Raw genomic sequence first — 15352 nt, forward strand, 5'->3', positions numbered from 1 at the left:
GAACGCCATTTTGGTATAAAAATTCTTAAACAAAACAAGGTTTGGGGCTGTTTCGGTGGTGCGCGGCGAACCCCTGGGCCTCCCCACAGCGCTGTAGGGCTAGCCTACGGCTTCCCCGGACGGGTTTTGCGATACAATGAGACGAACCCCGCAAACGGGCTGTTTCCCGCGTGTGTCCCGGTGTGTAACAGATCCCGCCGGGCACGTCCCGGCCGGGAACATCCCTACACAGGGTTCGGTGTGGAACAGAGACCCTCCGGGTACATCCCGGGTCCAGGATTTGGTGTGTAGGGAGCCCCCCCCCGGGCATATCCCTCGGTCCCAGGTTCTGTGTCCGGGATCCCCTCTCCTGGCACATCCCAGTCCCGGTCCCGGTGTGTCCCGGATCTTCACTCCAGGCACATCCCGGTCCCGGTGTGTCCCGGATCTTCACTCCGGGCACATCCCGGACCCGGTGTGTCCCGGATCCCCGCTCCCGCTACATCCTGGTTCCGCTCCCGGTGCCGATGTGTCCCGGATCCCCGCTCCCGGCACATGCCAGTCGCGGCCCCGGTATGTCCCGGATCTCCGCTCCCGTAACATCGCGGTCCCGGCCCCGGTCGCGGTCCCGGTCCCGGTATGTCCCGGATCCCCGCTCCCGGCACATACCGGACCCGGCTGGCGCGCTGCCGGCGCAGGCCGCCAGGCGGCGCTGTGGGCAGGCGCGCGGCCCGTCTCGGCGCCGGCGCGCGGCGGGCGCCGCCCCCTGCTCGGGCGGCGGCGGCGGCGGCGCGCGCGGGGCGATGGCGGACAGCGCCAGCGAGAGCGACACTGACGGCGGCGGCGGCGGCACCGCGGGGCCGCTGTCGGGGGGCGGCCCGGGCGCGGGGCCCGGCTGCGGCGCGGCGGGCGGCAGCGGCGGCTCTTCAGGGGGCGGCAAATCGGGCGGGATCGTGATCTCGCCGTTCCGGCTGGAGGAGCTGACGAACCGCCTGGCCTCGCTGCAGCAGGAGAACAAGGTGCTGAAGATCGAGCTGGAGACCTACAAGCTCAAGTGCAAGGCGCTGCAGGAGGAGAACCGCGACCTGCGCAAGGCCAGCGTCACCATCGTGAGTGCGGGCGGCGCGGCGCCGGGCCCGGCGGGCGGGGGGCGGGGGTGGCCCCGCCGCGGGGTGTCCGCCCAGGGCGGGCCCGGCCCCGGCCGCGGCCTCGCCTCCACCCCCCCGGCTGCCTCCCGGCTCGCCGAGACGAGTCACCTCGGGCGGCCCGGCTATCACCGCGGCCCGACCAGGAGGTGCGAGGGACGCGCACAGGTGGGGTCACCCCGCGCCCTTCGCGCCCCCTCCGGCGCCGGGAGGCACCGGCAGCGGAACCGGCGAGGAACCGAGGCGGGTCCCCCGCCCGGACCCGCGTGGCCGCCTGGCTCCCTGCGGGGAGGCGGCCCCGCCGGCCTGCCCTGCCCGGTGTCCGAGCGGCGGCGGCTCGGGGAGGGGCCGGGCAGGGGAAGGGCGATGTTCTGTGTTCCCCTGAAGTTTCTCAAAGTAGAGATTTCTGTGGAGTTTAAGTAATCTGCGGAGATTTCGGATTATCTCTTCAGCCGTCACCTCTTCAGCCACTGTGCAGAAGCGGCGATCTGCAGGAATAGCGTCTTGGTCACAAGGAAGTGTCTGGTTTGTTTGCAATGTTTTGTTAGCTGTGGTATTTCAAGTTATATGAAAACTCATTTAAATAAGACTCTTAAATTAAAATAATGCAAGTATCGCAGCACTCTGTCCCTTCAAGAGCTCAGCTCCTGGTTTATGAGCACTGTGAGGATAACTTGGAGTTAACACCATTTTATAGGTTGCTGTTAGGCAGGAATCCTCAGTAAACTGCACGTCAAAATACTATGAAAATATTGTTCTGTTCTTCTCTATGAGCTTGGGAGTTAGGAGCTTAAATTTGAGGGTTTTTTGCTAATTCAGTGGCTAAAGGGATTGTTCAGGTGTCATAATGGTCATGGCCTGCATGCAGAGTAGGTAACTTGCTAAAGACTAGTTAAAGGTAACTCAGATACTGTCCTGAACATCCTTGCCAGTGCAGGTGGAGATTTTTTAGGAGAGACCAATTCCACCTGCGTGTGTGCACTCTCATCTCATCTGATTTTTCACAGGGGGTACTTCACTATGAGCGTAATGTCTGTTTTATTGATACTCAGCTTTTCCACTGTCAATACATCTAGCCAAGAAATGGAGCATGCCTAGGCATACCGCTCATCTGCTCCTAGTAGTAAGCATTCAGTGTCTAGCAGGATGTGGGCCGGAAGAGTGCATGAAATACAATACAGAAGTAATTTATTCAAGGATGACAAATATAGTGCTAGTCGGGGAAATGTGTGCTTTGTTAATACTTTACGAGAAGAGACTGTGCCTTAATTAGGTAGCGGCGGAGTGCCTTCAAATGTTGAAAGGGGCTAAGGCGCCTTGTCAGTCAGACATTTTCTCTCTGCCTGTTAGAAAGGCACAGTATCTTTCTGAACCCTTGGTAGGTGTATTGTTTGTAAACAACTGGGAAAAAATGCTTGTATGCATTAAAGTTTTGACACTGTCTCTAGGGACTGATCATCTTACATTTTCATCAGATTTTAATTTATAAAAAGGAGATATTTTCCTTAAATCTGAAACTGTCTGTTTTTGACATTTTGGATAAAGAGAAGAGAGGTGTTAGACTTCAGTGGCAACCTGTAGGCTGTCAGGAAAACTGACATCTGTAGCTGATGCAGGCTTTGGTATGCTAAACTGTGTGCACAACTGAGTAAACCACGCCTAATTCAGCAAGTGGTGAAATAATGAATGCAAAACATAACTTTTTTCAGACCATTGAGATCTTGTGCTGTGGTTTACATAGTCCATAATTTAAATGTATTTGCAGTCAGAATACTTTGTTGTGTGGCTCTAGTATGCAGGTGACTGGAGATCAACTTTATTGGAATGTTGAAATAAGTGTCATTTGCATGTAAATGTCATAGGAATATAAAATTTTCTGATTGTCTCCACTGTGACTCTAAACGTTTGTCAGTTTGCTTCTCCAGCTCCTCGCAGTGTTGCTGTGCTGACAGACAGGCGCTGTGTATGTTTCCTGTTGTGGGCATTGTAATGACACAAATCAACTTTGATTTTTATCAGGTGTTGAGGACAAGCACAAATGGAACTGACAGGTAGCCAAAAAAGCAGGTGAATGACTAAACCTGTGTGCTGTAGGTGGAGGTGACTCCTCAAACCACATGGCTCTTCGTCTGCAAACCTTTCACTGATCCTGTTGTTTGAGCTTTTTTGTGCAAGGCCACAGAGACTCTTTTCTCTTTCTGCAGCTCCCACCATTGTCTGTAATGATTTTGAGTATTTTCCCTGTAAGGTTTGCCAGTTAAAAGGTGATGTTCGTCTTCTTTCCTCTTGTGTCCGTGCTGGTGTGTTAATATGGCATCTCTTTGTGTTTGCACTATTGTTGATGTCAGCGTGGATATAGTCAATTTAGGAATTACCTAAATTGCTTGCCACATAGGATCTTATTAGTTCTATTTGTAGTTAACTTGTGTAATAGGGTTGAAAATAAAGTGTTAATTAAGTATAGATTAGGCAGTTGCACTGGGAAAACTGTCTGGGAGAAGGTGTTGGCTTGGCAGGCTTGTGTGCTCACTAACTTTGTATGTATTGTCTTCTAAAACATGTGAAAACAAATGCTGCTTTCAAGCTGAAATTGGTAAAGCCAGCTTGGACTAAGCATACACCCAAAAATATGTGCAAGCTGTACTCCTTCCAGTAGCCTGAAATGCAAAAGAAGTTATGCTGCTGTTCATGTGCAAGACTGTGAAAGTAAGTAAATATGTGTGATAACTTTATCTCACCTGCTATTATTGGTAACAAACGATGAGAGAGGGAGCAAAGCAGTGAGAAAGCTGGGGATATTTCAAGTGTTCTCTGGCAGTGCAAGAGCATTACATCAGAAGATGCAAAGTTTCAGATTAGATATTAAGAAGAAATGACTAAGATCACTTGAGCCATTTGCAGAGGGTTCATTTATATGTATTTAGCAATCTCAGTTGTATGATCTCATGGTGTATTTCTGCAAGGTCTTTTTAAGGAAATGGAACGGCTGGTGCTGGGAAAGAACAGGCGCCTGAAGATTTGAGATGCTGTGTGTTTCAGATGAGAAGTAGTGAGTTTTGGTTATAGTGCTGCACTACCAGAAGTGGATTTCCTGTGTGAATTTGCTTAGTTTTTTGGTGAAAAAGGTCTACCAAGGAGATGTCATATTTAACAGGCTAAGCCTGGGACAGCACAACTTCTCTGGTTAAATAAATGTACCTTTGGACCTGGGTGGTGGGGTGACTGCTTTTCAGAAGAATGAATTGTTGCACGTAACAAAAGCTGAAATACTTCAGTTGACATATGTCTTGGACAGGAAGTTTCTTTTGAAGTTGGTAGAATTTGGATTTTTAGCTCCTTTTTTTCTACTCTTCAGTACTTGATGTAACCAAGCCATCCTATTTCACTGAAAGCCATGTGACCTTTAGCTGATACTGGAAGCATTTTGGTTTTCTTTTTTATTGTTTTGAACTGACAGGCCCTCATATGGATGGAATGCTTCTAAGAACAAAAAGTTTTAGTCCCTGTCTGCTACATACTTTCTCTAGGATGTTAGATTTGATAATTTAACTCATGTAAATTGGCCTACTATAGTCAGACATCTTCTGTGGAGTTAGAAAATTAAAATATAATAAACCTTATTCTTAGTTTTTTAACTGAGGTGAAGGTAGAGTATTTGAGAAGCATTAATTTAAAAACATTCCCACTCCAAAATGCCTGCAGTTTTAATGCATTGTAACATTTTACAAGAACATCTCTTTTAATTTTCCCTGATTTTGGTTTGTAGGGACAAGAATGATCGAAATCCCAATTTGTGGTGCTATGTGGATCCCCAACAGGATGATCAATTTGGATGAGCCAGTCTGATCTGAAGTGCTGATGGCATATGCTGGCTTTTGTGAGCTTGCCATGAGTTATCACTGTCTGGTAACACCTGCTTGCAGCACTTGCTGCCAGGGAACACTGGGACATGGGACTGCTGCAGGTTGTGAGTGGTAGTATTTTACTGTGAGACCTGTGCTACCTTTGTTTCTGTAGCTAAACCTGTGTTCTGCACCTTGGCTTCCAGGTTAGCTCTTCTCATTCCCTGAGTGCTGGCAGAGGGCATTTGCATTTCCTGGCTTTTCGGCCTCCTCTGTGATTCTGTAGAGCTGTGTGAACAGCCTACCACCTGTTGGGAGGAACAATAGAAAAAAAAAGCCTTACTCAGCTCCTATTTCCTCACCCCCTACTTAAATCCTGAAGAAAGTTGTTGCTTTCAATAACAACCATCTTCTGAAAGCAAACAGGCTTTCTGGGGCTTGCAGATCAGAAAAATCCTGTGTGCTACTGAGACCTGTTACAGTTTTCCCAATAACAACCAGATCTGGACGCTGGAAATAAATACAACTTTGCATTTTGTTCTCAATGAAGTGTGCAGAGGGATCTGTTTGTGTACATGAGATCTACTGTTGTGGATCTTCATGGAAAATGTCAGCCTCGAAAGATAGTTTGGGAAAGTGAATGGGTGTGCTGTATTGTCAAAAATCTCTTGCAAAAATGTTTTTTTCTTTTCTGGAGTTTGCACCGGAATTTCAAGGCAGAACACCTGTTCCAGTACAGAATGTGTCTCTTAATAGTAGAAGAAAAAGGGCAGGATAGTCTATCTGAACTGAAATAGGAACCTTTAAAAGGTGCTGCTAAAGGCATGTGGATGAGTAAAAGAAATCAATTAGTAATAGATAGAGGTAAAAAGCAAACCAAGAAAGCAAACATACTAATATTTTACAAAATGTGAATCTGTTATTTGCTCTTGATTTTAAAGAAGGTCTTTCTTGTGTGAAAAATACTCTCAGTTCTGTGATGTCTTTTGTAAATGTAAGAAACCTGCTTGGGGCTTTTGTATCCTGCTGTGTAATTTATCACTCCAGTTTGAAGCTGGACTAAGCTGAAAGTAGCTCAAAAATAACATATTTTAGAAATGCTTTGCTTCCCTCTTTTTAGAGTAAAGACAACGTTGTTGCTAAGATTAGCAAATTCACGCACCATGTAAGTATATCGAAATTTTTCAGGCACATTTTTTCCAAGACCAGGCATGTAGGAAATGACTGGCTTGTTATTTCAGTTTTACATTTGCCTCAGGTTGTCAAGAATTTTCTGTTGTACAAATGTCTGTAAAGGAAAAATGAAGTTTAGCAATGCTCTTTAGTGTTAGCTGCCTTGGCCCTTAGGGTAGCATGGCCAGAGGAGCTTTTGCTGTATGGCTGGTCAGCCAGTAATAGCAAGGTGTAGTAGCATCTCCTTCCCTTCGGTAGTTACGCACAGCCACTGGCATGTCCAATTCCCGGGGAAAAACATGGCCCAAATGCTATTAACAGAATGTTACTGGGATGTGTTGTAGGCCTTCCTGAATGCTGTTTAAAGTAAAAACAAACAAAAACCTCAGAAAAAGTCAATGTTTCTGAACTTAATTCAAATATTAATCAACAGCTTGTACTTTCAGGGAGTTTGAGGCTCCAGAGGTTTACTTAATCATCTGCTTTAATTTTTGTCACGTGTTTTTGTGAGTTGTTCCCACACCAAACCTTCTAACTAACCTTGAAATGTGTCTTTGGGAAGGGTATCCAGTTTTAATTTGAAGACTCTTGAAGATGAAGAATCACAGTGCTTGGAAAAGCTTTGTTGTCCTGCATTCTGTTCTTCCCATCAATTTCATCAAGGCCAAGCTGTTGGTACCTGCTGTGCCTTTTGGCTGGGTTAATGAGTATTCTGGGTCCTCTGCTTTCTCCTTATGAAGATACAGGCTTAACAGGCAACTTCAGTTTGCATTGATAAGCTAAACTAAGTTCTCAGGCTCTGAGATGCTGGAAATCCACTGTTGAATTAATATGATGCACTGGCCTAGTCTAAACATCCTTTCCTGCTTCAAATTTGCACAAATTTCTGATAGCTTAATTTTGAACTTTACTTTTTTTTTTTTTATCAAGTGTGGTCATTTGTCTTTAATGAGCTTGCTGCTGTGTGCTTTGGCTAATTTGGCAGAAATACAGTTGCACTCCTGTGCCTCGCTTGGGTCTGATTTGTACTGCTGGGTTATCCAGTAGCACTTGATTTGGTGCAGAGAATTAATTAATTGTGCGGGGAATATTTTAAACAACATCCTGCTTAGTACATGTTTGTGAAATGGAATTTTCCTCTGATGAGTATTTTTGAGGTCAGTAAGCCACTTTGAAACTCATGATGTATACCTTATTTTATAACCATTTTAAAATAACGTTTGTCATGTATTACTAAATCAAAAACTCATATGGGTGCTTTATACACACCTTACACTTTTGTGATTATCTTTATTACAAATAGTCCTTGGCTGAAAGATGAATCTTTGCTTATCTGCCACAACTTGTTCTCTGTAAAACCATGCTGAATGACCTGTTTAATGTTTCTGTCCTTTCTACAGTAAATTAATTTGATTACAGTATTGCCATTGGGTTGATACCAAACTCTGATAACCACCTAGTCTTGCTTGCCTTTAAATATTATACAACTATACTTTTTTTATGAGTTACTTTATGTGACGTTCCCATATTTAATAATGGTGGAATGTCTTTAGTCAGTAGGCATACTGGTAAATTGCTCTGAATTACTTTGGGGATGAAAGTGAAATAAGAACTGAAATGGTAGAGTACATTTGGGAATTTTTAATAAGGCAAAGTTTTTGGTATTTCTGTGGGCTTGCTATTCTGCATAGAAAGTAATTTTGCTTCTCAAATGAACTTTCTCATTGAGGTTGTATCATGAATTCTGTGCCAGAACTGGTTTGTACTCAGCTTTTATTTTAAGAATGCTCTTTATTGTCAGGTTTGAACATTTACTGAGACTAAGGGCCATTCTTCCTTGGTGTATCTCCAGTTACTTAAAAGCATTTTGAAGGAGAGGTTGCTTTGGTTTTTACTGTATTTTGCACCTAACAGGTTTGCTTTCAGTTGAAAAAATAGTCATATATGCTCCTGCTGTATATCTGCCAAACATTTTTAGCTTTCTTTTTAGCCACTTGCCCAAATGATTGCTGAATTTTCCATTTTTCACATCAGCTGATATAATAATCAGTATTGAGGTTTTTAAAGCTTCTGGTACTGTTGCTTATACCAGTATTAGAAAGCTAGCACAGACACAAATCCTGGAAGTTCTGTACTTCATTTTAATTGTGGTTTTAACTTTAATGGAGTTTGAATTTTAATACTGATTTCAGAGGATGAGGGAAAATTATTTCACTTCATTAAACTCTTTCCTGGGTAGGTACATGGTCATCTGTGGTTTTCTTGCACTTGTAAATTCTGCTTACTTGTTCCCATTGCTTGTTTCCTCCTACTGCTGGTACTGACTTTAATGTTGAAGCTGTTATTTTCCAAGTTCTTGGTTTTAAGTGTTGGTATACATGGGGTGTATTTTCAGCTACAGACTCTCAGTGCTAAAGCTCCTTGTAGTAATTGAGCAAATAATACTGATCTGTAGTGAGCAAGCTTATGCATCTGCTGGAGACTTTACAAAAGGTTTTATTTCCACTACACCTCATAAAGTGTGCTTGGATGGGATTCCAGGTGGGGACTGGCAGCGTTGGAAGCCACTGAAATGGTGACTATGGCAGCTGCAAACAAGATGATGAGGCAGCTGGACTTGTGAGGAGCTGCAGGAGAATGGAATGGCAATGTCTCACAAACACACCTTAATGTGATTGAAATGAAGAAATGAGACAGTGCTGTCCTTTGCAGGAATGAAAGTTGTCAGCAGTAGACATATGATGTATCTCAGCATAGCCTTGTAAAAACAGTGAAACAACTGCTTTGCTGCTCTTTTTCTGGGTGGGGTGTGTGTGTGTGTGTAGAAGATAGTTACTGAATTTAGCAGAAGAGCAAGAGGCGAATCCTTTTTGTCTTCCCCTTAAAGAAAAAAAAAAAAAAACCAACACAAAATGAAGGGAGGAGAATAGGGACAAAATGTACAAATTGAATTATGCACAGCATTTGGGATTCAAACAAAATGAATGAAAAAGAGACAAAGACATGCTCTAGAAGAGAGGCAAAAAATACAGTATAAAGCAAGCTCCCTGGATGTGTAACAGAAAACATTCTTGTGATGTCTTGCTTCCAACGCAGCAGGCTGGGGGTGTCCAGAAGGGAACATCTCATATTCCTCTTCTCTGGTCAGGTCCTTCTGTCTGACTAAAGATGTGTCTTGACCTTTAATTACGTAGTCTGTTGGTGTCCTATTTCAATGTATGGGATGGAGAGCAAAGTAAAAATGATGGCAAGACAATTGAGGTGAAGTATTCCCCAGTAAAAATGTCTCTAAAGTAGGGAACTCTGAATTACAGATGTGCAGGTTTCACATCTTTTTCTGTGGGGTGCAAGGGTTACTAGATAAAAGCTGAAGCGATTTTTACAGAAATATTGAAGCATTTCCTAATCCTGGCACTTAAGTTGTAATTATTTCAACTATTCAGTTAAAATACAGGCATTGTAGGCTAATTGGTGCCTTTGGGGATGATCCTTTCAGCTCCTGAGAGTCCTCTATCCCTTCATGCATTCCCTTGCAGCAGTTTTTTTCCTGGAAAAGAAGGTATTTCCTCAGCTCAGCTGATAGTTTAACTGATGAAAAAAACTCTTCAGATAAGGCTTCTCTTCCTCTCTCAATTCTGAATTTTACTGAGTTTGAAATGTCTAATATTACACACAATCTGGTCTCAGTTTGGGGAGGGCTTAGTAAGGTGCATGAGCATCTGTTCAGCCCTTCTGTAGATGGAAGCAGCCTAGCAGTATTTCAGCTGTTTCTGAAGTTTCCTCAGATGCTTTAATTCTTTAAACTGACTAAAATGTGATGTTTCTGCTTATTACTGTAAAGCTAAGGCCTTTTTAGTTCCATTGGTGGTGGTGGTAGTAATCATACTTAAAACTCCTACCACATATATAAATAATTCCCACAATGATATGCTTTGGTTCTGAGTGAAAGTATTAATGTTTCTTAACAAGTCAGACATGATAAAACCCAGCAATATTTAGCGTGTCACAATACGAAGTTAGGCTTCTTTCTGTGACTTGCAGTTTAATTTCTACTTTCACCAAGTGGTGGGGTTTTTCAAATAAACAGCAAAAGCCACTATTACAAAATTTACAAAATGTAGGAGTTTAACCAGCACTTTTGCAAGAGCTTTAAAGGGTATATGTTTTTCACATCTGTTAAAAATGAACAGTAGACATTTTGTCATAGCTAGTGTTGCCATGACAGGAATTATTAACTAGGTAAAACCTCTATCCTCACAGGCCCTGAAATCCTGGTTGGGTCAAGAAGAGGGACACTCTTAAAGTCCGTTCCAGAGAGCAAATTTAACCTGAAATCTAGATCTGCAAAAAATCTTATTTCTCTGAATATTGACATGTGTAACTGGAATGTCCTTGCTCTTTGAATGGAAGGTGGGTAGGCATTTCCTAAAAAATGTCTCTGTGTTAGGCCTACTATTCCATTTCTGTATGGAATGAATATTCAAGGATGATTGCATTCCCCCACATCCTGCAAATCTCTGTTTGTAGGGGCCAGAAACAGAGAACACAAAGGCAAAGAATGTATTTTTTCATGTTACTCATAATATTTTCATAGACTACATTAATAAACTTGTTTTTTGCCTTAGAAGCCTTAGAAAGAGATTGCTTTTTGGAATACTCTGAGAGGTACTGTAACATATTCAAACTGTAGAGAAGGGGATTAAAAACAAAAAACAGAAAACTACTCACTGACTCCTAGGAGGGGTGGAGTAGAAACATTTTCTGTAATGAAGCTCAAGTTAATGTGCCTTAACAGTGATTTGGACAGTGTTGTGTCCACTTTGTGAATATGTTGGTTTGGTTTAGGAAAAGGTATGATTATAATTAATAACAATTTCATCTCCAGCTCTTGTTAATCACTGTGAAAGTGTTTCTCTGGAAAGTCAGTGTGTGTAAGAAGAAACTGGGGGGAGATTTTAACCCTCTTAATAGGTTATTTGTGTTGAGTGGTTAAGGACACCTTCCTACTGTGGGGAAAAACATTGCCATCCCTAATGATTACCTAGGCTGTATTTGAATTTGTCATACAAAACAAACAAAAAAACCCCAACCCAACAGCAATCCCATTTCCTGCCTCTGCACCACCAAATAAAAAGGATTTAACAGTTTTAATGAAAATTAAGAAATTACACGGTGAGTTTTAAAACTGGATAAATGGATCAGATAAATGGATCTTTATCTGTTGGTCTTTATCCCTAGTTTTAAAAAATTTAAAGGAGGACAGGTTGATTGATGTAGATATACCAGAGGTTATACACACTTGAAAGAAGTGTTGAAAGCCACTTTTACCTAGAAGGGGAGGATGATGAATACATAGGCAGTTGGTGCTCAGGACCCATTCGAAGTAAGAAAATTCAGTCTTCTGCCTGGGAACAAGGAGAGTTGCTGCTAATACCTGTGGTATGCTGGTGGCACTGCATGGCACATGCCGTGCAGAGTGGTTTGGCACCTGCTGTCTGAAAATTCTGTGTAAAAGAATTACACTTCCACTCTTACTATGTACTCTGATGAAGAAAAACATGTTTTTCATATTTGCATGCTTGCAATGAGTTACCTGGACTACATGAAGTGAAGTGGGATATTCGTGGAGGTTATTTGGGGTGGGTGACTGTTAAATCTCTGTTCACTGCTTTCATTTGTGCCATTTTCCTTTGAGTGGAGAAACAGTTGTGGCTGCAGAACTACTTGTAACAGAAGTTTGTTGTGGTTGTGTTTTGAGCAGAAATTTGTTATTTTAGAACATAACTCAGTGCCTCTTGGCATGCACGTACCTCTGAAGAGAAGCTGGGTATTAAGTTAGTCACCTAATAGTCTACTCTTCCGCTAAATCTTTTGCTGTTCCTGCTCTGAAATTTTGGGAGTGTGCAGTTTTGAGTTTCCTAATTGGTCGGCCTAGCAAAGTGAACTAGTCAATGTGTGGTTAAATTGAAGATGAATGATGAATTATCAGTAGGCAGAAAATAGACAAAAAAAACATTTAAAATATGTTAATTTAAGAAGTATTTATGCATTAGACATCTGATATCAGAGTAATTTGTACTGGGGTGCTACATTCCTTGTAGGTTCTAGTACTAATGGTGATGTTGCTGAGATTTAAGTTGTTATTAGTTTCTAAGTAGCATAACAACTAGATTTCATTAAATTTGAGTATTATAGGTGCAGGTCAAACAAACCACAGCATTTTAAAATGGATAGTTAAATCACACAGGCAGTGGAAAATTAGTAACACACACCACCTCCAACAAAACAGTATATGCTACAAGATCAGCTATGAGCAATATGATCTTTTTTCTATCTTTCACATTGACAAGTCTGTGCATTTGAAAATTCAAACAAACTGAAAATAAAACTACAAATCTTGTTATGTGTACATGTGCATCTTTATGATGTTTTTCAGCATTTTTATATTGAGGCTGAGGAAAAACAAAACCTGTTCCATGTGCTTCTGTTTTCTTTTTGTTTTACACTACTGATTAACTAGCAAACTATTTCTGGTACAAAAAATCCAGCAGTAAAGCACAGTGCAACTAGAAGTTGAAGTATAAAGCAAAAATTTCTTTCTAGTGGTCATCAGTAAAGGATTAATAGAGGGGTATTTCAAACTTTGGTTCAGAATTTGATATGATAGTGTAGCTGTATTTTCCATGTCTTTGGCTGTCTTTGTCAATGTAAATCTTTGGCAGGGTATAAACTAGCAAAGATGGGGAAGTCCCTGGCAAAGCATGTCATCTTCTGGACAAGTGTTGCCAAAGCCTTTTGCTGGGAATGGTCCCTTGCCTGTGCTGTGCTGATGGTGGAGTTGTCTCACAGGGCCTCATTCTTGGTGCCTTCCTGACCATGTTTTTATGTGCAGTTATTACAGCCCTTCTGAGGAACATTTAATGTGCATTTTGAAGCAGTATTTGCAATGAACTTGAGGACTTAGGGGCAGTGGGTTTGTTGGTACTTATATGCATTATAGCTTCTTTACACATGCACTGGAAATCAGTGCTGCTGAAAATGCAGCAAGTGTAGAAAATGTGTGGTGCCTGTGCAGCCACGGGACAGAGGAAGAGCCTCATGAAACAGAGCCATTTGGAAAGGTCTGTGGGCTAGATTTAATTTTCCTGCTGGGTCATTCTTGCCTTGGCCTGTGACTTCTTTTGGCTCAGGTTACAGCTCTTGAGTGCTGGAAGCAGAGACTCCAGCCCTGATAACTGTCTGGGAGCTTGTTCTACATGATGATGTTTAAGTGAATGAAAAATAAGAGCTATAAGGCATGCATCTAATGAATAATCAGATTCTTAAAGTTGCCATGCTGAGTGTTCAGAATAGGAAGTGTGTAAGCCTGTACAACCCTGCTACTTTTTCCTTTATGGTGCTTTATTACCATATAATCTTTAATTACATTGAGACTTGTGTAGCAATATGTGGTAATGGTTAAACTGCTCAGTAAAAGTTATTGATACATTTTTCTAGGCCTTATCTTGACATTTTGTTGGTCACAGAAAATGTGGCTTTTCCACGTGCTGCATTTTTATTAACTACTTAATACCAGTATTTTGATATAATAAAAACACTTGAAGGGAGTGTACTGGGTTTTTTTGTTTTGAAGAAAACTGTTTAAATTACTTTCAAATTATGTAAGTAAATTCAGGAATTGATTGTCTTAATTATGAAATTCATATAGCTTGTTATTCTTTGTTTGTAATTAGCCAGATGCATTCATTTTATTAATATTTATGCTTGTCAAATGAGCTTGTTTTCATAACTTGCTTATTTCATTTTTACCACTTATGTATTTCAGTTGTGCAAGACTTTCAGCTCAACAACAAAATGCAGAGAAAGAAGTGTGTACGATGGGATTGCATACCATCAAACAATTTACTTCATTGCTGATGCTAACAGATTATTTAGCATGAAAGAATACCAGTGACTTTGGTGTTTAGGAAACTGGTCTGAGGGCTTTTCTCAAGTGCTCTTCCCAAACCTCAAGATGTATGCATGTGAGTTTTTGAGAGAAGGTCCCATAAGGCTGCATGAATGATGTTAAGCTGAAAACATTTGAGTGTGGTTAAAACTCACTTGAGAGAAAAATGTATTTCTTGTGTTGAGTCAGCTCATTTCTCTAGTCAGTCTGCATCCGTTGTGGATTTGTGTGGCCATATGTTGGATCACTTGGTAGGCATCACGGGCAGAACTTGCTGTGCCTGGAGCTGGCGGCAGGAGTGCTGTGACAGAGGTGTTTTGACATGTCTGGCCAAAACCTAATTGACCTTTTAAAAAGGAGGGTGGGGGATGAAGGGAACAGAGATTTTCCAACTATAAATGCAGATTAAAAGGAACTGTATTGTAATACTTCAAATGGTAGCTTATCACAAAGTTTTTCCTTTTTTATTACAGTAATAAATTGTGTTACTATTATAATAAAAAACAGATCTCTTTTTGTCTCCTCTTGCAGAAGAACTCATCTACTCAACAGCTGTAATCTAATAGGACTTGTGCTTCGTAGCAGTTCTGCTTCAGTGGCTTTAATGTTACACAGTAGGTTATGTTTAGAGTAGTTGAAGTTCTCAGGATGAGTTTCAGTAATAAATTTATGTCTTCCTTAGTGTATTTGGAAAATAACTTTTGGTAAGCCTATAAGTTTGTAATTTTAGGGGGGGTTGGAGGGTGGTGTCTGTTTGTTTTTAGAGGCCAACCAACCAAAAAACCACATTACTCCTACACTGCCAGGTCTGTGTTAAAAAAAAAAATAAAATCAGCCCAGCAGCTTGGGGTCCTGAAGGAAAGGTATTACTGCTTGTGGGGGACTTCTAGGAGATACTGTATGTCCAAAGATAAAAATGCATGTTTCTTCCTATTGCTCTCTCAGTCCTGAAAACTCCTCTTAAAGTGGGGAAGAGAAGAAAAACAAAAAGGTACTTTTATGGCAGACCAGAGGAAATTACCCTTGGGGTTTGTCATAGATCAGACAGGAAATCACACTACAAATTGACCCCAGAACTTGAATTCCAGTTCACCACTTCAACCACAAGAGCATTTGCGCTTTTATCTCAGACAGGCCACCTAGCTGAAAGAAATACCTTTCCTGGGGTGAGGGGAAAACTGCCCACATCATTACTGGGACTTGGGTGGGAATTCCTTGTCCATTACCCATTACAGCCAGGAATGTGCTGCTGGGCAGTCTCTGGA

At 41.9% G+C, this 15352-nt stretch overlaps 1 protein-coding gene across 2 annotated transcripts in view; it reads left to right on the forward strand.

The window, feature by feature from the left end:
* The first annotated feature begins 782 nt into the window (after window positions 1–782).
* The window catches only part of CCDC6 (coiled-coil domain containing 6), a 51520-nt gene continuing 36950 nt past the window's right edge, over window positions 783–15352 (forward strand). Inside the window, exon 1 of one of the 2 annotated variants that reach the window (XM_005520433.3) lies at window positions 783–1088. In XM_005520433.3, coding sequence (XP_005520490.1) covers window positions 783–1088 — 306 coding nt within the window. Of the gene's footprint in view, window positions 1089–3785; window positions 3831–15352 lie in introns of those variants that run through there. The other variant, XM_088059718.1, reaches the window with a different exon arrangement.

The sequence above is a fragment of the Pseudopodoces humilis genome, chromosome 9 (genome assembly GCF_049639895.1).
Source record: "Pseudopodoces humilis isolate 2021_Gansu_Grassland_sample_001 chromosome 9, ASM4963989v1, whole genome shotgun sequence".
NCBI lineage: Eukaryota > Metazoa > Chordata > Aves > Passeriformes > Paridae > Pseudopodoces > Pseudopodoces humilis.